Raw genomic sequence first — 23,532 nt, 5'->3', positions numbered from 1 at the left:
TAATGGATTTTAAACCCGTGAAATAAGTCCCAAGTAAGCCATCCCAATCAATTAGAATATTATTTCAAAATCAAGTGGCTGTGTTAGAACCACATCTCTGACTTACCTGGAGTTGCAATTCAAAGACATTTGATAGGCCCGACAGTTCAGGACATACTTCTGAAGTAAGCCAACATTAGGGAGACTGTATCTCTGAATGGTGCCAGATTCACGCCCCTAGAAAAAAGGAGATTTTGCATGTTGAGGCAGCCGATATAACTTGCCTAATATTAAACTGTTTACAAATCTTTTTTTATATGCTGTCCTAAGACTTGTTGGATGAAGGACAAACCAGAAGAAACACAGAGAGGGAAGAGCAACACAACATTAAACAAAAAGACAGTTACTTTTTTTGGTAATTGGTGTTCTTCAAGATGTGTTGCTCATGTCCATTCCATTCTAGGTGTGTGTGCCCGCCACATGCCTCGGTGCTGGAAGTTTTTCCCTCAGCGGTAGCCATAGGGGAACAGCTCTGGCACCCTCTGGAGTGGCATGCATGTATTGCAGTATCAGGGGTGCCACTGGTTCCCCTCACCCTCAGTTCCTTCTTGCCGGGAACTCCGACAGTGGGGGAGGAGGACGGGGTATGTAACAGACATGAGCAACACATCTCGAAGAACATCGGTTATGAAAAAATATAACTGTCTTTTCTTCTTTGAGTGCTTGCTCACGTCCATTCCATTCTAGGTGACTCCCAAACAGGTAGGAGTTCCTGGATGTGTAGACTGCAACACAGCCCTGCCGAACCCAACGTCGTCTCTGGCCTGCTGGGTGATGGCATAATGTGTGGTACACGTGTGCACTGAAGACAACGTCGCAGCCCTGCAGATGTCCTGGATAGAGACATGGGCTAGGAAGACCACCGAGGACGCTTGTGTTCTGGTTGAGTGGGTTTCCACAATTGACGGCGGTTGGGCCTGAGTTAGCTCATAGCTGGTATGGATGCAAAAGGTGATCCAGTTTGAGATCCTCTGAAAGGACACCTTTCATTCTTTCCACTGTTGTTACGAAGAGCTGAGTCAATCTACAGAACAGTTTGGTGTGCTCCAGATAGAAAGCCAGTGCACGTCCAACATCCAACATGTGTAGCCACCTCTCCTCACTAGAGGAGTGCGGCTTGGGGAAGAACACCAGGAGAAAGATGTCTTGATTGACGTGGAAGGAGGACACCACCTTGAGCAGAAAGGCTGGATGGGGCTGCAGTTGTACTTTGTCTTTGTAAAAGACGATATATGGTGGCTCCAACGTGAGGGCCCGCAGTTCGGAGACTCTCTGCACTGAAGTAATGGCCATCAGAAAAGCCACCTTTCACAAGAGATGAGAGATGGAGCAGGAGGCCAAATACTCAAAGGGTGGGCCGGTGAGCCTCGAGAGGACCAGGTTGAGATCCCCGGGGGAAACTGGGTCTCTGAGCGGTGGGAAGAGCCTTTCCAGGCCCTTCAGGAACCTGACCATCATGTCATGAGAAAACATTGACTGACCTTAAATATGCGGGTGGAATGCTGATATGGTCGCCAAGTGGACCTTGATGGAGGAGAAAGCGAGGTCCTGATTCTTCAGCTGGAGCAGGATGGACTGGAGAGATGATTGGGTTGGACAGATACCCTGCTCCGCTGCCCAGTGGAAGAACTGTTTCCATTTAGCTAGCTCTAGTTGAGGGCTTCTTACTTTCCAAGAGAATCTGCTGCATCTGACTGGAGCAGGCCCACTTCTCAGGGTTTAGCCATGCAGCAGACAAGCCATGAGGTGATGTGGGGCAAGGTTCAGGTGCAGGAGCCAACTGTGAACCTGGGACAGGAGACCCGGGCATTCGGGTAGTGAGCATGGCTAGTGTGGCAGATTTTTGTTACCAATTTGGTTGGGGTGTTAGGTGATTAGGCTGAGGCCACAGGACTGTTAGGGGAGGTGACGAAGGAGCACACCAAGTAACTAAGTTTTAAAGCTTTATTAATGACATAAGAGTGGTGAATGCAGGGTGCTTTTTATGTTGCTTAGAGGAAGGAAAAAGTATTAGTGTCGGTGCCCTAACCCCACTTTTATACTTATACATGCATGACCCAAGGCTGGCCACGCCTGGGTGTAATGTAAGAAAAAGAAGGGGAAGGGTGGATGAGAGTTTTGTTCTGTGCACAGGCTGTTCAGGGTTTGCTGCTGATTTTTGACATGCTTTATTTTTTAGGAGGGTTTTAAGTTTTGGGTTTTTTCGGGGCATTTTGTTTAGGGACTTAGGTTTTTTGTGCTTTTTGTACCAGTCAAAACCGGCTTTCTGTGATGTCCTCAGGTTTCCCAAAACACACTGGCTTCAGGGACACAAGACTCTGTTTTTCTCCTTGCTGGCCTTCACCATTTCACTTATTTTTGCAGCCCCTGCAGGTCTGTTTAGCTGAATCCTCCTTTCTCTCAGCTGATGGGGGTTGGAATTCAGGCCCCCGTCTTTCTTGGCAGGCAGCCGAGAGTCGGTTGTGTGCTGTGGCCTTGGGCTAGAGTCAGCATCTTATTTCCAGACCTAGCTGGAGCATCGCATTAACCCGTTCTCTTCTTTCTTCCTCCCCCTTAGGCCTCTCGTAACCTGCAAAGAAGTCTTCTTTTACTCCACACTTACACCTTTAACCCTCCCCGAAATTCTTTCCAGTGCATCTCAAAGCATTAGCTTATGCTAACCCAGTCGTCTCTCCAGTCCATCCTGCTCCAGCTGAAGAATCAGGGCCTCACGTTCTCGTCCATCAAGGTCCACTTGGTGACCATATCAGCATTCCACCCACATATTATATCAGCTTACCCAGGGAACCCTATTGGGGGGCAATTTTATTGTGACACTAGGTACCAGTGTTGTGAGGCCATGCTGGGGCGACCACAGAGACATGAGACTTGTCCCTCGATCTTCGACATAATTCTTCTGATAAGAGGGATTGGTGGGAAAGCATACAGCAGATCCCCTGCACATGACAGGAGGAACGCATCTGAAAAGGTGCCCTCACCTAGACCCTGCAGGGAGCAGAAATGCCAACATTTCTTGTTTTGTTTGGTGGTGAACAGGTCCACTTGGGGAGCTCCCCACCTGTGGAAGATCATCCAGGTGACCTCGGGATGGAACTCCCACTTGTAGTGAGAGCAAAAGGACCTACTGAGGTGGTCTGCCAGAGTGTTGTGAACACCAGGGAGATGTGCTGCCTCCATGTGGATTCCGTGCTAGATACAGAAATCCCATAGAAGGATGGCTTCCTGACAAAGAGCAGACGATCATGCTTCCCCTTGTCTGTTCACATAGAGCATGGAGGCCACGTTGTTTGTCAGGACTCGCACCGCTTGTCCCAACAACTGGGGAAGGAAGATCCTGCAAGCTAGGTGGATGGCCCTGAGCTCTTTGATGTTTATGTGCAGCGAACTCTCCTCCGGGGACAAATTCCCTGGGTCTGCATTGTCCCAAGATGTGCCCTTCATCCAAGGTCTGAGGCATCCAATATCAGCGAGACCTCAGGCCGAGGATTCAAACAGCATTCCTGTCATCACCCCTTTTGGGTCGGACCACCATTTTAGGGAGGTGAGTACACTGCACAGGATCGCGACCACCTTGTCCAGGTGATCTCTGGATGGGTAGTAGCCATTACCAGCCACAGCTGGAGGGGCCACATTTTGAGCCTTGCATTGCGGACCACATAGATGCATGCTGTCGTGTGGCCTAGGAGCCTGAGACAGACTCTGGCTGTAGTGATCAGATGCACAAAGAGGTCAGCAATTAGCTTTGACATTGAGTCGAACCTGTCCTGCGGTAGAAATGCCCGGGTGTCAGTAAAGTCTAGCACCGTGCTGATGAACTCTAGCATCTGGACCAGGACTAACGTTGACTTTTGCTCATTTATCAACAGGCTTAGAGCTCGGCATGAGTCCTGCAGTACTTTGACACTGCGCTGAACTTGAGACCTGGAGCGGCCTTTGACGAGCCAGTCGTCGAGGTACAGGTAGATCTGGATACCCCAACGTCTGAGGTAAGCAGCCACCACTGACATGCATTTGATGAACACCCTTGGTGCTGCTGCAAGGCCGAAGGGAAGCACCAAAAACTGGTAGCTAGTGGTCCCCACCAGGAAATGCAGAAAACATCTGTGCCCTTGGAATATTGATATATGAAAATAGGCATCCTTCAAATCAAGGGCAACATACCCGTCTCCCGGATCCAGGGAAGGGGTGATGGAAGCCAGGGAGACCATGCGAAACTTCAACTTGTTGAGATATCTATCAAAGTCCAGAATGGGGTAGAGACTGCCTTTGGAATGAGAAAATACTGGGAATGGAAGCCCCTTCCCCTTCGATGCACAGGGACTTCCTCTACAGCCCCAAATTGTAGAAGGGCCTGTACTTCCTGTCCAAGCAGCTGCTCGTGAGTAGGTCCCTGAAGAGGGACGAGGAAGGGAGGTGGGAGAGAGCGGTAGAAATAAACTGCAGGTGTACTCCACTGCCACAGTGCTTATGATCCACTAGTCCATAATAATTGCGACCCAAAAATGGGGAGGAAAAAAGAACCACTTAAGCAACTATTTACACACTATGCAGAAGAAAACCACTGAGTAACACAATGCTTGCCGAGGCAAGGAGCAGTTCCAGCACTGTCACTGGTGGTAAGGAGGAACTGAGGATGGGAAAAGCTGGCAGCACTCCTTATATTATGGCATATGTGTGCCATGGCAGAGGGCACCAGAGCCAGTCCCCTACAGATACTACCGAGGGGAAAACTTCTGGCACCGGTGCATGTGGCGAGCACACACCTAGAACGGAATGGACAAGAGCAAGCACTCGAAGAACCTCTGAATTCTGCTACGTGTGTCACTCCAATCACCTCCAAAACATAATCAGTCACTATTTTCCTCACCCAATCATACCACATCACTCCCTTCTTTGAATTGCTCCAATGGCTTCCTCTTGCTCACAGCATGAAGTTTAATCCCTCGTCCTCATCTTCAAATTGCCACACAATTCATTCTTGGCATACATATCTGATCTTGTCTCTTATGTACTTCCCTTTATCTTTTACCACCACCACCAACTTCAATGACCTTTTCATTTTCGTCTCCCACTCTATCTAGCCTTCACGGTTTCTTTATGCCTTGAACAAACTTCCAAACCCAGCATGCTGGACTCCCACACTTTCCTCAAATCCCTCTTAAAGACCTACTTCTTTTTTGAAGCCAATAAAGGCAAATAATACAAAAGTCATCAGAATAAGAATATGGAAAATTATCTAGAATAATTCCTTCCTTTTCCCCCTCCACTCCCACAAGACTCATCTCTCTCTGTGTCTGTCTTCTGGATTATAAAACCAGTGGGCATAGACTCTCTTGAAGTTTGTCTGGTACAGTACCAACCACATTCTTGAGACTTAAATAAAACAATAATAATATTAATATCTATAACTTGGAAGAATATTACAATATATTAAATATATAGATGTGGTACACCTCTACCCCGATATAACGTGAACCGATATAACACAAAGTTGGATATCATGCGGTAAAGCAGCACTCTAGGGCGGGGGAGGGGGAACCTGCATGCTCCAGCGGATCAAAGCAAATTTGATATAACACGGTAAGATTTTTTGGCTCCTGAGGAGAGCGTTATATCGGTGTAGAGGTGTATTACCTACAGTCTTATATAAAACTACCAACATGTGTAAATAGGTGCACTTTTAACTTAAATACCCAAAGACCCAGGGTCTGGAAAAGACTTCCTGAGACATGGAGTCCATCCCTCAACCCAAGTGCACAAAAACACCACAATAAATACTAAGGCTTTCTATAGCCTATACCCTATGCCTCTCTCTTAACCCATCTTTAGAGATTATTATGAGACAGACCCTTTGGAAAGAAATATAATACTTCATTTTCCTTTGCCAATGCTCACATACTACTTTTGTAAGTAGATGACAAAAATCTAGAGCATCACATGAATAGCTCCTTAAGACACAGGCTGATTGTCCAAAGTGAAAACTATCCTAGCACGAATGAGCCCATACTCAGAGGTCTTGGATTCAATACAGAAGACACTGAAAAGGTCAAATCAAGACACACTAATCCACCATGAGATTTTTTTTCCAGCGTCCAGTGACACTTCAGTTTTGAAAAGTTTAAAGACAAAAATATAGGGCCACATTTTCAGCCAGACTCAACCCAGCCTTCAGTCTTGCACATGTAGTAAAGTATTTGCACATACAAATGTAAAATTACAAGTACACCTCTACCCCGATATAACGTGACCCAATATAACACAAATTCAGCTATAACGTGGTAAAGCAGTGCTCCGGGGGGTGGGGCTGCGCACTGTGGAGGATCAAAGCAAGTTCGATGTAACGCGGTTTCACCTATAACGCAGTCAAATTTTTTGGCTCCCGAGGACAGCGTTATATTGGCATAGAGGTGTACAACATGAGATGTTACTTTCTGAAAATTTGTCCATTTCTTTTAAAACAATTTCTAGATGAAAAAACTGTTCAAAAACAAAAAATTTTCAAAAGATAACTTGAGCCTCTGCATTCCAGCATAGTTTATATATAATATTGTTTTATTTATGTTATACCTTGTGAGGCTGAACAAAATGGTAAATTTGAGCTCAGTGCCTATTTTTTTTAAAAAAGCCAAAACATCACCATTTTGCCAGTCTGTCAATGTATAAATACATCATAATATTGCATACACAATTCTTTTGGGGTGCATAGGCTCATTTGCCTTTGGCAATGAATCTGCATGTTTTTTCAATGCTGTGCATACATGCTTGAAGCATAGCTGGTGAGCAGACTGAGGAGATATCTGTTCTTTACATGGTATAAAATACATGCATGTGAGAGAGTGTGTTCAACGTCCCTTCAAAGTCACATGTGTTTTACTTACAATGTGTCTGTGATGTCAAATTCACTCTACGGTGAGGCCAAAAAACACTTTTTATTTCTGGTTCACAAGGCAGGTTTACAAAATTAGAGCCAAACTTGCTGCCTTTCCTCATCTGCATAGCCTCAGTATAAATCAATGCCACTATAGTATTCATTTGAGTAATACAAGGAGGATTTGATCATGGGACAGTAACTGAGTTCAGAAAAAGTTTCAGATGTTTGAATACTTACTCAAACCCTTGTGAACGTTTCTTCCAACTTTACTTGTGACTGCCCAAGGTCAGCTTATTTAAACTATGCCACTTACCACAATTAGTGTCTTATCAGATGCAGTTATTGCACAGATTGGATTCCTTGTTCCCTGAAAGCATATAAATGCCACCAGAATACCAGTTTTAATCACCTCAGTTAAGACTTCATTGTCAAATAACAGTAGCAGAGCAACAGTATAATTAACTGCAAACTAAAAGACCAAAAGCTGGGAATGGAGTTAGGTTTTTGCCACTGAACAACGGCAAAATGCATCAAAGATACCCCCTGGAAAGGGCTTGGTACAGATCAGTGATTTAAAGGTACTTCAAACTACCAGGAAGATTTTCAGTTTACCTGGAATTAATTTACTGACTTTATGAAAAGACTGTTCCTACTCCAAACATCCCTTAAATAGCATAATAAAAAAAATTATGGGGGAGGTTCTCCCATGTGTAGTCCTATCTGAAGGACTCATACAAAAATCTTGGTAGGAGACAATACAGCTGAAAGTAGTATTACCTCCCTGTGTTACTGACTATTTCCCGCAACATCCTGAATGAACTTTATTGAATTAAGTATAACATCTTTGAAGTTCACTGTATTAAAACTGCAAATATTTATGTGCTATTGTAAGACTTTAGCAGGAAGACAAGATTAATGCAATCTCTGGAAGGAAACTCTTGACCAAAGATCCTTGAATTGTATAAAGGGTGAACATGTTATGAGTGTGCTCGTTCTGATCTGAAGATGTGATGAACTTTTGACCACTAAGGAATCACAATGGATGGGGGATGGAAGGACTGCATCCTAATAGAACCATGTTAGGGTTGACGTTAATTCTGATAAGCTTATTAGCATGCATGTTGGTTCTTTATTGTTTTTAATATGTTTTCACTGAAATGCTTTTTACCTTAAGAGTAAAGTAGGCTTGCAGAGGAAGTGCTGTGTAATAGCTTATATCTGTACTAATTACACTTGTGAACCACCTCTGAAGAGAAAGCAAGCAGGTGTCCTTGGGCAACCCATCTGTGCTGGGAAATACACAGTGACAGCAGAGAACTGTGCAGCCTGGAAATATCCCAGTCAGAAGGGAGAGAGATGTGTGCTTCCACCCAGAAAGGCAATGGCTGGGGAGATGGAAGCCGAGAGTGGGTGCCCTTACTGGGCCACCGAGGGGACATACAGGTGCATTTGCACTGAACTGTGACACACTCCCTGGGTCCCGTCCATTGCTACTGAGCAACTGAAGAAAAACCAAGCCAATGAGACTCCCTTCCTCTATTTTTTGGTATGTTTAAACTGGACACACTTCTTACATTCATGAACGCTGCGTAGGTTATAGCCTATGTTTAAATATAAGTCAGGTAAGAGGGGAGGCAGGGGACAAGCAGGGCAGCGTCCATCACCACAGAGGAGTCCTGAGATTCACTCCATGGCCCCAAGTCCCTCTCACTAAAATTGTAATTCCAGGAAGTTCTACAAGGTTTGTTTCTCTTAAATTTCTTTACACCTTCCCCTTCTCAGGAGTTTTTCCCCATAGGAGGGAATGACTTGGTCCTTTTATCCTTTGTTTTGGTCACAAAATGCTGACTTATGAAACTAGTATGAGCTGTTGTTCTAGCTTAACAATTAGTCTGCTCTATTTTCATGCTACACTGAGGTACAGAAAAACACACTTAGTTTTAATAACATAAAATGTATTGCATTACTTCAGTAGTTAGTATTTGGTTATTTCACATTATATGGTCTTGTAATATTATCTATGGAGCACTGAAGGTGCCCTTATTTGTATTTCAGAGTGTCTCATTTACTGTTCAATCAGGATAACAGTATTGCGCTTCACTACTTACTCCTCTGCTCTGGAAGCACAGCTTTCCATTCAATGCGCTATGGCAGAGAGGCTCTCAGTGTACCATATTCATTTAATAAATAAAACTATTTCCAAAATGCAGATTCACCAGTCTACTTGAAATTCCCATCAGTAGCTGAACTGTATGTGACATCTCTATGAAGAGAACACTCACCATTTTACAAAATTCAGTGATTTTCCCCTATGAGAAAATAGCAGCATTTCTGTGTTTTATTTGTAAGTCAATAAATAATATTTCTCTTTTATTTAAAACACAGCTGCCTTCAATTTAAAATGTTTTAAAGTGTGTGTTGCTTTGCTTTAATAAGAGACAAATCTCAGCTATTTTATTTGTTCCTGTCAATTCAAAATTTCACCTGTATTCTGTATTTGGTCTACTAAGTAACTTCACCTGTCTTCCTTTATAACTTCTTTCTCCTGCAGTCTAAGAAGCCGCAGGTGAACTGCTCTGGCAGTGGGGGATCAATAGTAGGAAAGTGCATCTTGCCTACTGTAAATCTACAAGAAAGCAGTTCAGAGGGGGTTACCAAGCAGCCACGGGGTTCTGCTGCTCTGGGAAGAAACGATCAAGCATCACTTCTAAACGGACCCTGAACTATGGGAAATGTAGTAGTAACAACAGCTTCCAAATTTACTGAACCAATAAGATGAGACAGTCCCGGACCTGAACAGCCTACAACGGTAGTTTTAGACATGATGAAACAAGTAAAGGTAACAAAAGATGAAGGAGGGAGAACAGGGATGAGGAAGAACATAAACACTATACAAAGATGTCAAGGTTATTCAGCATAAGCATGTGTACAGTTTGACAGCACAGTTAAAAGAGCAGCTGGTACATTTTTGATGTTTCATGGGCATCATGTTTGTTTTCTTTCTTTTTTTCTAACTCTCTAGGGCAGGCACCAGGCCTTTTCTATGTTCCGTAAAATTCATGGTACTATATAAATGTATGATGATAATAAGCAGTAGAAAGAGAGGAACAACATGTGCAGGAGGTGAGAATACAAGGAAGTTTAAACAAAATGGCCACACACATTTTAAAATGTATTAATCTGAACAGAGTAATGCTCACAATTATTAAGTAAGCAATGACAGTATAATATACTGGTTAAAAGGGTCACTTACCTGAATGGCCTTGCTGTAATCAAGCACTCCATCTGCAGCTCCAGAAGGGATATCGTCAATGTGATAAATCCTATGCAAAAGAGTAGAGTTTCAAAGGAGAAGAGGGGGGTGAAAGACAAGTATCTGCAATTTTGAAAAAAGTGCATCAATTTGGGGAAAGATGAAAAGTAAGCCAGTTTTTAAGCTCTGGTAGTGTCCCTTTAAAAAAGACAAGGTTGGTGAGGTAATATCTTTTAGTCCCTTTAAGTCAATTCAAAGCAGAGTTATTATTATTGTTATACATTGTGACAAAGTTCTTCCTGTACCTTGGTGGGTCCTGTGTTTATTAGCGGATTTGCTCGTCTCAGAGATCTTCCCCTTTGGTGGAACTCACAGTCTGGGTCAACTCCTCCTGTGCCTGATCAGGAGTTGGGAGGTTTGGGGGGAACCCAGGCCCGCTCTCTACTCCGGTTTCCAGCCCAGGGCCCTGTGGATTGCAGCTGTCTATAGTGCCTCCTGTAACAGCTGCATGACAGCTACAACTCCCTGGGCTACTTCCCCATGGCCTCCTCCAAACACCTTCTTTATCCTCATCACACCTACTGGTGTCTGATAACGCTTGTACTCCTCAGTCCTCCAGCAGGGCACCCTCTCACTCTCACTCTCAGCTCCTTGCGTCTCTTGCTCCCAACTCCTCACACACAGGCCACAAACTGAAGTGAGCTCCTTTTTAAATCCAGGTGCCCTGATTAGCCTGCCTTAATTGATTCTAGTAGCTTTTTGATTGGCTGCAGGTGTTCTAATCAGCCTGTTTGCCTTGTTTCCAGAAAGCTCCTGATTGTTCTGGAACCTTCCCTGTTACCTTACCCAGGGAAAGGGGACCTACTTAACCTGGGGCTAATATATCTGCCTTCTATCACTCTCCTGTAGCCATCTGGCCTGACCCTGTCACAACATATAGTACCAAAGATTAACATGGAAATATGGGAATAGAGGAGTTGGTGGATTTGGAGGATGCTATGGAGATAATAATAGTATCTTTGTGGAAGGAGGATGGACTGCAGTGAAGGAAAAAAAAAAAAATCACACCAGAGCTGGGAGTCTGGGAGACAGGAAGACTAGTGAACCTATTGCCAATGATGGAGACAGAAGCAGGAAGGAAACATTTTGAAAGAAAAATGAGGAGTGTAGCTTTTGACATATTGAATTTGAGATGATGGCAGGCCATACAGGAGTGAAGGTGAAAGATACTGTACAGTCTGAGATATGAGTTTGTTTACAGTGAGACAGGTCAGGGAAGAGGCAACAAGTGTTGATGGGGGGGGGGGGGGCGGCACAATTTAAATGTTCGGAGGTGGCACGTAACCGCCTCATGCATCACCTCTGGATCTAGAACAGAGGGTTACAAACTGTGGGGTGTGCCCCCCTGGAGGGGCACAGAGAAACATTCGGGGAGGGGAGGAGCAATACCAAGCCTCTTGGGCAGGGGGTGCCAGGCTGTTAGCAATGGAAGGTAGGGCAAACCCCGCTACAGTGAGAGGGGAGTAGTTTCCCCCAGGCAGAACCCCTGTTATAGGAGTGGGAGAGCGACCCCTGCCCTGGAAACAGGCCCGAGGTGTTCGCCCCACAGAGGTCTGCAAAGCAGGCAGCAGGAAACGCTGGGGCTCCAGCATCAGGGAAGGAAAAGCAGCGACATGTAGCAGGCTGGGAGACTGGGGAGAGGCTCAGCCCGCATCCAGTCGCCCCATTGCTTCCTCCTTCCAGGCACTGCACAGACCCATGGTGGGTGAGTGCTGCTGCCAGAGGGAGCCACTGCCTCCTCGCTGCTGGGCATCCCGAGGCCTTGCCCACCCTCACTGCTCTGTGGGGCAGAGTCTGCAGTGGCCCCTCTGGATGGGTCCCCTCAGAACATTTAGCTGTTGGCGGAAAATCAGGGGTGAGGGGGGGACGTCACGTGACCTTTCCTCGTGCATTGCCTCTGGGTCAGGGGTAGAGAGGTAGCTGTGGATGTCATCAACATGGAAACAATCATGGGAGTGGATAAGCCTAGAGATAGTGTGTGTAAAGAAGAAAAGAAGCCAAAGACTGAGCTCCAAGAGTGGGAGAGGATGAAGGAGCCACCAAGGGAGACATTGAACAGGAGGTCACAGAGGCAGGAGGAGACTGTGAAAATGCTCTAACCAAAAGGAGTTCTGGGTAACGACAATGCATTAAACATTATTCTTATTTATTTACTTAGATAGGCTTATGAGTCAGCAAAGTGAAGTAATAAAAATGATGAGAGGAAAGGAGTGGATATTTCCAGGAAGGCTCTCTGAACAATCATGTTGTGCTAAAGCAAAAAAAATAATATATATAAAAACTGAGACAAACCTCTCTCTGCCTTCTTTTCTAGTCCGTGCTACCTGATTAATTTCCATTGCTGTAAGTTTCTTGGCAACACGGTATTGCCAGATATAAAACGCTTCTTTTGAAGCTGCTATCACATGGGTTTTGGTCATTGTAACAAATAATGGTCCTGTAATACAACCCAAACAGTAATAAAATTAGAATGGCAAATTAAAACATGGACCAAATTCATCAAATGGAAACAAGTGACATTTTGCTTAAGTGGACAGAATTGCATCTCTCTAGTCCTATGGAAAAAATAACTACAGAATACCGGTATATTTCATTCATTACTGAGTTACTTCACTGTAGCTGTATATACATAGGCAAAAGAAGGGTATTTTTCAATCATATGAGCTCAGTCAAGTTAGCTTAAATCAACTGAATCTCCCCCTACCACTTCTTAATACCTGTGCGCACACAGTTTAACACAAAGTCTTGCACTCAGGAAAGCTAATCCAAAAGAACTTTTGAAGTGGATTAGATAAACCTCATTAAACCCCTGTGTGGACACACTTATTGTATATCCTTAATTCAGTTTAGTTTACTTTAATTCACTTTGGAAATGTATTAAGCTGTATTAAAGTCACTTTAATTCTGAAGAAGAGTGTCCATGGAGGGGTTTAATGTGGTTCAATGAACTATCAAGCTACAGATCAGTAAGGAGATTCTAGGGACATCAAGCAAAACTCTAATGGTGTGCATGCAATAAAATCAGTATCTTGGTCTTGATTTAGGATTAACTATTTGTATTATATATTTCAACCCTGCCTATTTTTATATAAGTCAAGAAAACATTTGAAGTGGCAAATAGCATGACCCAAAGAAGATAAAGGACTATGCAGGATTCCTTGACTGCAACTAGATGAAAACAATTAGATTTCTGAGCAAACACATGACTTGAAAGTGCTGTATGTATGACAGACTTGTCTTAATTATGAAAGGGCCAAATCCTCCTTCATTAATGTGGACTTAATGATTTGGCCTGAGGAAAACATGCATTTTGCCTTCTTTTAAATTTTACAACCAACAGGTCTTTTAAATGGAAATTAAAAGGAACAGCTACAAGGGTGAAATGCTTGCAAACTGCATGGAGACTACTTAAAATATCATAACAGAGGTTCAGACTAAATGTATACCCCACATTATAAAACAAACAAACAAACAAAAAAAAACGCTGCTGCCCACCCCCACAGCACCAGTGAGAGTCCTGGACCACCTCCCCCACAGCACGCACAGCCCACCGTGCCCGCACCCCTTGCCCAAGTTTTAGTTAGGGGTATACAGTAAAAGTCATGGACAGGTTTACTGCCTCTGACCTGTCCATGACTTTTACTAAAAATATCTGTGACTAAAACGTAGTGTTACTTATGAGCAACTCAAACTCATTAACTCCTCCCAGTTTTAGGGCAATCTATTTCAATATGCTTTCACCACCTAACAAGATTAGCTGTGTGCATCTGAAGAGCAAATCCTTCTTTAACGCCGCACTTCATGAGCTCATAAAAAGTAAAGTGCTACACATGCTCAGTAAGCTATTTTTAAAACTTCATAACATGGTGAAATTACAACCAATGTTCTCTTGAATAAATAAGATACTTTGCCTTTTCTTTACTACTGCCAAATTTCAACTTCTAGCCATTGGGGCTGTAAAGCTGCTAAAAAGAGTTACTATATATGTTTAATACAGAGATATATTTTGTACTCTCATATTCAAAAATTACTGAATATTTTTGCTCAAACTTTTTTTGAACAATCATTCTGGGGCAGAGAGCAAGCATGTGAAAACATCTCCTGAAAGATGAAAGTTCCTCAAGATATGAACAACTGAAAATAGGGATTTAGAATGTCACGGCCACATTTCAATAACAACTATTGAATGCTGAATTGGACAACAGGGCCTTATTAACTGAAAAACTGTGAAGTTTGTCAGTTTATTTTTCTCTTTTATCTGTCCTAAAGCTTCCCTCTGATTGTTAAGAGTGCAACTGACAGTCCTTACTAAGGCAAAACACCTCACTGCTTTTACTGGGAATTTTGCCTGAGTAAAGACTGCAGAATTAAATATCATTTGCCAACCATTTGAAATATTTTTTTAATGCAACTCAACCAATTAACCAGCAGGGAAAGTTCACGTCTATCAGATGAACCTGACTTTCTAATGTTTAATTGTTTTTAAATACTTAATGTTACAAAGAGGTACATATATTATCCTTAGATGACCCTGCAGATGTAGTTGACATTAAAGTAATGAGAGAAGTTGTTTTTAAAAGTAAAGGTTATTTGGGAAGCTGCAACATGTTTTAGTGAAAGTGTGAGTCAAACTATTTTAACAGATCTGAGAAAGGATTCACTCTTTAAAAATGTGCATTTGTTAATAACAGAAGCATTACTGTAGCTGTAATAGAAAAAGTTTAAGTCATTAAAAATATCTATTGAAAAACAGAGAAATGGTACCAGTTAAAAAAAGCTCCCATTGTTAATAGGTTGCATTAATCAGAGAAGTAGGGTAGGTTCAGCCTTTTTTCTGAGCAACAGAAATGTGTTTATAGAACTAAAGTATTTTTCAACTACTTTATTAATAAAAAATAGTGGTTTAATATTCAGTTCCTAATACATATCACAGTTTACTCCACAGTGACCTTGAATTTCTATTGTCTACTCTCCCATTATATTTAAATCTCAGAGGAAGGCATAGTGGCTGATATAATAGAATCATAGTAGATACGACACAGAAAAGTGAATGATTTGTAGAAACAAAATATTGTTATCCTATTGAAAAGTTTTTCACAGTAGTTTAAATGACCATAATAAGATATTTGGTATAAGAAGTGGAAAACGCAACAGAACAACATTATTAGTATTTGCTTACCAATGTCAATATATTTTGGATCGAGGGGCGTACCAATAGAATTGCAGAGAACCAGCACGTACTGTATGGAAATAAGAGCAAATATCAGTGCTACTGTGTTTGCTTAGGTCAGAAAGTTAACATTCTGTACAAGGTCATCCTTTTGTGAAATGCTGCTCATAATCTGTACATCTCACAGGATCACAATCCTGTTCAGCAGCATGGAGAGCTAAAGTACCAAAGGCAACATAAACACAAATGCAGTGCAAAAATGAGAATAATGCTACTCTTACCTCCTACCTCTATATGAGAATCAAACTATGAAACGGGGCTTGAAAAAAATGACTAACCACATATTTCAAAGGATTGCATCTACTAGTCAAAAGATGGCATGAAAGAACAAAAGGCCCCACCAGCAAAGGGTAATATACTGGTGACAAGGCCAGTCTCCCAGAAGTTGATGGGAGAGTGCTCGGGGGTCGATTTATTGAGTCTAGACTAGACGTGATAAATCAACGCCCACTGGATTGATCGGTGCCCACCAATCCGATGGGTAGTACAGACATACCCCTAGTGTCTTAAAAGGTGTACTGTGCTGGGATTCCTTATAAGGGTCCTGTCCTGCCCTGCCCTGTCCTGTAATTTTGCAAGTTACATTTACACTGCAACTAGTCACCCCAGGCTCGTAGGACTCAGGCTGTGGGCTGTTTCACTGCAGTATAGACTTCTGGGTTTGGACTGGAGCCTGGGCTCTAGGATGCTGCGAGGTGGGAGGGTCCCACAGCTCGGACTGCAGTCCGAGCCTGAAAGTCTACACTGAAATGAAGCAGCCCCCCAGCCTGAGCCCTGGCAGCTGCAGTCAGCTAGCATGGGCCAGCCGCAGGTCTTCCTTTGCAGTGTAGACATACAAAGGATGGAATCACTGAGGGTATCAGCATCAGGTTAACAGGTATATGATAAATTTGCAATCTGACACCTCTGTAGCTGCTAGAAGGCAGAGTTCTTGCTTTGGTCTTACCCACCTGCCTTCCCAATACCACAGGATTCTGAGCAGCTACAGAAAAACTGACTAGAATCTTGCCACTTTTACTCTGCTGCTAGTGCTGCTTGGAAAAGCTATGAACATTAACAGATGATCTGGATCAGTCTGCCAAGAGACTCAGGAAGATGTGACTCGTAAACGAAAGAGCAGCTTGGACCCCATTCTCTAGAGAAAGCTACCTATTCGCCATTGGTGTGTTTATTTTTCAAACCCTGGAATGGAAACATTTACATCAATGACTGAATAGGAAAGTGAGGGCCTATTAAATGAGACACGTGAAAACTGACAAAAACGTGCTGCAGGAGCTCCAGGTTCAAAAGCAGGATTTCTGTACCCGAGATCATCAAGGAGCTGGTATACTTGCTCTCCAAGATGTGGAAAAGAATTAGCTCTCCACAGTTCTTTCATTTTGCTGACTGAGTCATGTAACTGCAGAAGCTATAGAAAAAACTGTATCACCTGCCCCTTTAAACTGCTGCACAGATAGCTTGCACATAAAAAGGCAAATATATAGCATTTAAAATGCATGTGGTGTACAAAAAGCCTGTCACTCAGAAAAAGATAAAATATCTGAGCATCAAAAAAGAAAAGATTTTTCAGTAGGTGATCCACTCTCCTCATTCTCTCAGTAAGTAGAGAGCAGTTACTAAAACTTATGACTTATTTTTCTCTGGTTTTCTCATAATTGTTCTTTGTTATTTTAAGCCAGAATTTTAGATTTCTGATTAAATACAATGATATTCCTTGACTTCACTATCACAAATTGAGACTCCACACCTGTTATTTGTAATTGTAATTTTAACCCTCCCACCTTTTTTTGGGCTGGGGAGGGGGGAAAATTATCCCTACATTTTAACCCACTCTCAGTTCCTCTACCATGTCCTTGTTGCTGCACTTCTAAGATTCTATGTCATGAAATCAGAAGAAGGCTGATGGGACAAGAGTTTCCAAATGCACAATGGCATGGGAGGCAAGGAGAGAAATGCGCTGCTGGAATTGAAGAGGTTGCATTACACCAGGTCTGAGCAAAGTAGAATGTCTGAGAGTTAGAAGAGGTTGTCAAGCCACACCACTGTATCCTCTTCAAGTCCAGCTGAGGATCCCTCCTCATCTTCCCTTGTGATTCTCTCTAGGCAATGTTGCTGGAACTAGCCCTTTTGTCTCATCAACTCCCACTACAGTATCTGTCACAAAACTCTCCTCTTGAGGTCATGATTCTAGTTAACTATATCTATAAAGAAAGAAAATCTTAGTATATACATATGATATATTGCTTCATAGACCAATTCTAATGATCCAGTAGCAGAAAGTTAAGCTTGCCCACTTCTGTCACTGAATGTTGACCAGCCCTTAGTAGTAAAGGCAGCATTGGAGACACAGACCTACCAGTAATAAGAGAAGTGGAGAAGAAACTGAAAGATAAGAGACATTTGTAATCCTGAACAGTTAAAAATAAAAGAGTTTTGCTTATTTATTTCCAAGAAAGAAGATCAAATGTCTTCACCCAAACCAGTAGAGTTGCAGATTTTAAAAGGTGCAGTCCAGGAAAATCTCTCCGTTAATTGCACTTCAATTTAGTTGGATGTTTCTGGCCATATATCATAGGACCATATTTCCAGCACACACCACAGCACACTATTATTGTACAATCAGTTGAATTAACACTAAAATGATTCTTTTACCGTTGCACCAATTGACTCCGTCTCATGCTCCTCCTTTGTAAGCAACATACAAATGATATAGAAAATAACTGAATTAATTCAGAAATGAATGCAGTAACCATTAAATGATGTAAATCTGGTAGTAAAATGTACATCTATCCTAGACATTTTTACAGCATCTATCATCATAGTATCTAGGTGCTACAAAGAAAGTGGAATGTGAGATGTAAACAGTTCATGGTACTAACCCTTTAGCAACATATACAGACCTTTTATATAGATATGAAAGATCATACCACGAAAGAAAGAAGAAACAATACAAGCATGATTTATTTTTATAATTCTGTTTTAAAAACTTAAAAGAAGAAATGGCCCCTGCAGCCCCACCTCACACTCACTTTCACTCTTTATATTCTTTAATTTTCTAGTCTGATCCAAAGCCCACTGAACACAATAGAAAATCTCCAATTAAGTGCCCCCAATTCAGCATATACTTAAATCCACGCATAACTTTAGGAAACTGAGTAGCCCCATTGACTTCAATGGAACTGTACAGGTGCTTTCATACCTTCCTGAATAGGGGCCTAAATTAATGGGTTTTCATTTATTTTAAAACAAAAGATGTCTAGCATGTAGATTATCAGTTTAAGATTGACTCAATATATCAATGACTTTTTGATGATGATGATGATGATGATGTTGATGATGATAGGATTGCAGTCAGATACGTCTAGAAAGACAAGTTAGTGAGGTAACATTTTATTGGACCAACTTCTTTTGGTGAGAGACAAGTTTTCGAGCTTACACAGAACTCTTTTTTCAGGTCTGGGTTTATAATAGTTATTTCATTTTCTGCTTTCCATTGATCAAAACAATCTTTAAAGTCTTGATTTTTTTCTTAATACTGATTCTGTATTTCTCTGAAAGTTGTTTTCAAGGTTTCTAAAGCAGCAACAGTTACCATTGCTCCTCTTCTTACACATTGTAAGAACAATGAGGATAGGGTTTGTTAGTTAACTCCTGCTGCAATTTTTGTCTTGTTAAAGTATGTCCCATCCAAATAGCGGCTATATTTAATTGAAGTTGATAGAATGGTGCAGATTCAGAAACTGAGGTACATTTTCCTACTACCTGACTGCAATTTTAAGGTTGGCCACATTTGTGCCTGACAACATCCATTTAAAATTCAAGATTGTTTCAAACGAGATATGAAAAAAAAAAAAAATTGATTTTACCTGAGGTTGGTTTTCATCAGCTTTAGTTGCCAAAATGCAGAAGTCTCCACAAGTGGTTATGGAAATCAGACTCTTAACATATTTCACATACTTTTCATTGTTTTTTGTATCCCAAAAAACCACACAGTATTCAGGACGATCTGGTCGGGTATATGCATAAACCACTGTGTTGGAGCAGTAACCCCACTGACAAGAAGAACAACATTGTTAATTTTGACCACAAATTATGCAAATTGAGTGACAAGTAGTACATTGTTACTGTAGAAAAAGTGTGGTTCATATATACTACCAGCATCCATCAGTATTTCCCCCTTCCTCTCAAGAGAAATGCTGTATCAAAAATTGTAAATTTATTCCTGTTCTAAATTGCTGGATTGACAATTCAGGAGACTGAAGCCTTTTGTTAATTAACAAATTGGGTAGGAGTTGCTACACCAACACATCTCAATCTTGAACTGGAGTAGTCCCCCAGGGATGACAGAAGAGTTCATTTTCCACAATCAATTCTCTTTTGAGTTTGTTACAAGTACCAATTGCTGTGCTTATATTTGTGATGTGAACACTTGCCCTCTGGGAATAGGACTGGGAATGTAGGATTGGAAGGGACTTCAACAGTTCATTTAGCCCAGTCCCCTGCACTGAGACAGGACTAAGAACTATCTATACCATCACTGATAGGTGTTCTTAAAAACCTCCAGTGACAGAGATTCCATAACTTTCCTAGCACTTTGTTCCAGTGCTTTACTACCCTTACTAGGAAGCTTTTTTGTAATGTCTAGCCTAAATCTCTCCTGCAATTTAAGCCCATTACTTCTTGTCCTGTCCTCAGTGGATAAGCAGAACAATTTATCTTCCTCCTTTTTATAACAAGCTTTAACATACTTCAAGATTTATGTCCTTCCTCAGTCTTCTCTTCTCCCAATTAAACAAACCCAGTTTTTTCAATCTTTCCTCGTAAGTCATGTTTTCTAGACCTTTACTGCTTGTTGCTGCTCTCCTCTGGACTTCCTCTAACATATCCACATCTTTTCTGAAGTCTGGTACCCAGAACTGAACACAGTACTCCAAAGAGGCCTTACCAGTAAGGCTATGTTAGAGGCCAGGTCTACACGAAGCACGAAAATCGATTTTAGATACGCAATTTCAGCTACGAGAATAGCGTAGCTGAAATCGATTATCTAAAATCGATGTACTCATCTGTCTTCACCACGCGGGATCGATGTGCGCGGCTCGCCATGTCGATTCCGGAACTCCGTTGGTTTTGGTGGAGTTCCGGAATCGATGTAAGCGCGCTAAGGGATCGATATATCGCGTCTAGATGAGACGCGATATATCGATCCCCGAGCAATCGATCGTAACGCGCCGATACGGCGTGTCGTATAGACGTGGCCTTAGTCACAGGTATTTTAGGCATTGCCCCTGCAGCTCCCATTGGCCGCTGTGGTTCCCAGCCAATGGGAGCTGTGAAGTCAGTGCTTTGGGCGGAAGCAGCATTCAGAGCTGCCTGCCAATGCCTCCAACTAGCAGCTGAGGAAGAAGAAAGTTGCTGCTTCCGGGGAGCCCCCCAGCTTAGCACCGCCCAGAATCTGCCTCACTCTGTCTGGTGCCCTAACCCCATGTCCCTCCCACACCCAACTCTGCTAGTGGGGGAGTGAATGGGAGGGTGCGGCGGCCTGAGACTGCTTCAGCAGTAGCCGGTGTGCCTCCCATAGGGGCTAACTGAGCTGCCCCAGAGCCAGGCGCACCAGCTGCTGCAGAAGTCATGGAGGTCATGCAAAGTCAGTTTGTCAAGATCATTTTGAACTCTAATCATGTCCCCCAGAACACTTGCAATCCCTCCCAGCTTGGTATAGTCCACAAACTTTATAAGTGTACTCTCTTTGCCATTATCCAAATCATTTATGAAAATATTGAATAGAACCAGGCCAGATCCCTTCCAGCTTGACTGTGAGCCACTGATAAATACTCTCTGGGAATGGTTTGCCAACCAGCAGTGCACCCACCTTATAGTAGATAAGTCTAGGCTATATTTCCCTAACTTGCTTATGAGAAGGTCATGGGACACAGTAACAAAAGCCTTACTAAAATCGAAATATACTACATCTAGCCTTTTCCCCTATCCACAAGGCTTGTTAACTTGTCAAAGAACACTATTAGGTTGGTTTGATATGATATATTCTTCACAAATCTACGATCACGTTATCTTCTAGGTGCTTACAAGCTGATTGCTTAATTATTTGCTCCATTATCTTTCTGGGTACCAAAGTTAAGATGACTGGTCTATAAGGTCATGTCTACAGTACAATCTTAAATAGACCTATATTAGGTCAACTTACAGCCACTGCAGAAATGACAGCAGTCGCTGATGTCCACACCACCTTCCGTCGGTGGTGTGCGTCCTCAACAGGAGCGCTTCCACTGACTGAAGAGGGGCAGTGGAGGGGGAGGGGGCTGCGAGCCAGGGCTCTCAGTTCTGCGCAGCTCCCCACTGGGAGCCCAGCTGCCTCCTGGCGCTTCTCGCCTCCACATTCCCAGCCAGGAGCAGCTGCCCATGGCTTCTCGCTTCCAGCAAGTAGATCTGCACCCTGAGTCTAATAGGTTGCTGTGCACCCAGCGGGGAATGGGGAGCCGGGAGCCTGGGTGGCAGCCTGGCTTGGAGCAGTGACCTGGCAGCAACCCAACAGGGGAGTCCGGAGCCAGCTTTCTTGTCAATTTCACAGCTCTGGCAGAGCCAGGAAATTGACAAGAATGACAGCCAACAGTCAATGTAAGGAACACAGTGTCTACAAAGTCACTCTGTCACCCTGACTACACCAACATAAGCCTTATGCCTCTTGTGGAGGTGGAATTATGATGTTGCTGTAGTAGAGCACTTACATCAGAAGGAGCAAGGTAGTAGTGTAGACACTGACATAGTTAGGTAGACAAACTGCCTTTTGTGGATCTAACTCTGTAATGTAGACCAAGCCTTAATCACAAATTGTCTTTATTCTGCATTTTATAGCTAGGTACTGTATTTGTCTTTGTCCAGTCCTCTGAGATCTCTCCCATCTTCCACAAGGTCTCTTTTCATAGAATCATAGATGATTAGGGTTGGAAGAGACCTCAGGAGGTCATCTAGTCCAATTCCCTGCTCTAAGCAGGACCAACACCAACTAAATCATCCCAGCCAGGGCTTTGTCAAGCCAGGCCTTAAAAACCTGTAAGGATGGAGATTTCACCACCTCCCTAGGTAACCCATTCCAATGCTTCACTGGAATGTTCAGATTCCTGAACTTGAAGACATCTAACTTGTCTACAGGCTTGTCTACACTTAAAACACTACTGTAGTGCAGCCACACTGCTGCAGCTATGTCACTGCAGTGCTTCAATGAAGATGCTACCTATTCCAACAGGAGAGATTCTCCCATCGGCATAGGCACGCCACCTTCCTGAGAGGCGATAGCTAGGTAGATGGGAAAATTCTTCCGTGGACAAAGCAATGTCTACACTGGGGGTTAGTCAGCTTAATTGTGTTGCTCAGGTGTGTGGATTTTTTGCACCCCAGAACAACGTAGTTATAGCAACCTAATTTCCTAGTGTGGACCAAGCCTATGTAATTCTTAACTTGTTTTTTTTTTAGCCTCAGATTCTACCCCATTTAAACTGACGTTCACTATGTTAGTTGTCCAATCACTGCTAACCTTTCTGGTGAAAAACAAAAAAAGGCATTTTCTGTTATTGTCTTTCCCTCCAAATTTGAGCAATGGGCCTGCCTGGCCCTTGGTCTTGTTTCTAATGTAGTCGTAAAAATGTTTTCTTGTTACTCTTTACGTCCCTATCTAGTTTAATGCCATTTTATGCCTTAGCCCTTCTAATTTTGTTCCTACATAGTTGTGATGCTTTTTTTATATTCATCCTCTGTAATCTGAACTAGTTTCCACTTGCTTTATGACTCCTGAGTTTCAGGTCATTGAAGATCTCCTTGTTAAAACAGGGTGGTCTCTTAACACACTTCCTATTTTTCCTACGCACTGGGATAGTTTGCTTTTGTGCCTTAATAATGCCTCTTTTAAAAACTGGAACTTTCTGGAAATATTTTTCCTTTAGATTTGCCTCCCAAACACACAGGAAACATAATAAATCAAAGAAATATCCCAAATTATGCAATCTTACAAGTCTTGGACGGGCCAAAATAAACAAGTGATTATTAAGGCATTAAAAATAACTCTCC

The 23,532-nt window shown here is 42.6% G+C and overlaps 1 protein-coding gene across 2 annotated transcripts in view; it reads right to left on the bottom strand.

Moving 5' to 3' along the window:
* WDR35 (WD repeat domain 35) overlaps positions 1–23,532 on the bottom strand; it is an 84,999-nt gene that overhangs the window by 33,548 nt on the left and 27,919 nt on the right. Inside the window, exons 10-16 of one of the 2 annotated variants that reach the window (XM_032774145.2) lie at positions 19,320–19,505; positions 18,106–18,138; positions 15,403–15,463; positions 12,516–12,660; positions 10,164–10,233; positions 7,224–7,277; positions 107–216 (exon numbers count right to left, since the gene is read on the bottom strand). In XM_032774145.2, coding sequence (XP_032630036.1) covers positions 107–216; positions 7,224–7,277; positions 10,164–10,233; positions 12,516–12,660; positions 15,403–15,463; positions 18,106–18,138; positions 19,320–19,505 — 659 coding nt within the window. The remainder of the gene's footprint in view (positions 1–106; positions 217–7,223; positions 7,278–10,163; positions 10,234–12,515; positions 12,661–15,402; positions 15,464–18,105; positions 18,139–19,319; positions 19,506–23,532) is intronic. The other variant, XM_032774146.2, reaches the window with a different exon arrangement.

Source organism: Chelonoidis abingdonii, chromosome 3 (genome assembly GCF_003597395.2).
Source record: "Chelonoidis abingdonii isolate Lonesome George chromosome 3, CheloAbing_2.0, whole genome shotgun sequence".
NCBI lineage: Eukaryota > Metazoa > Chordata > Testudines > Testudinidae > Chelonoidis > Chelonoidis abingdonii.
The sequence above is the reverse complement of the archived record's forward strand: the minus strand, read 5'-3'. Positions and strand labels throughout refer to the sequence as shown.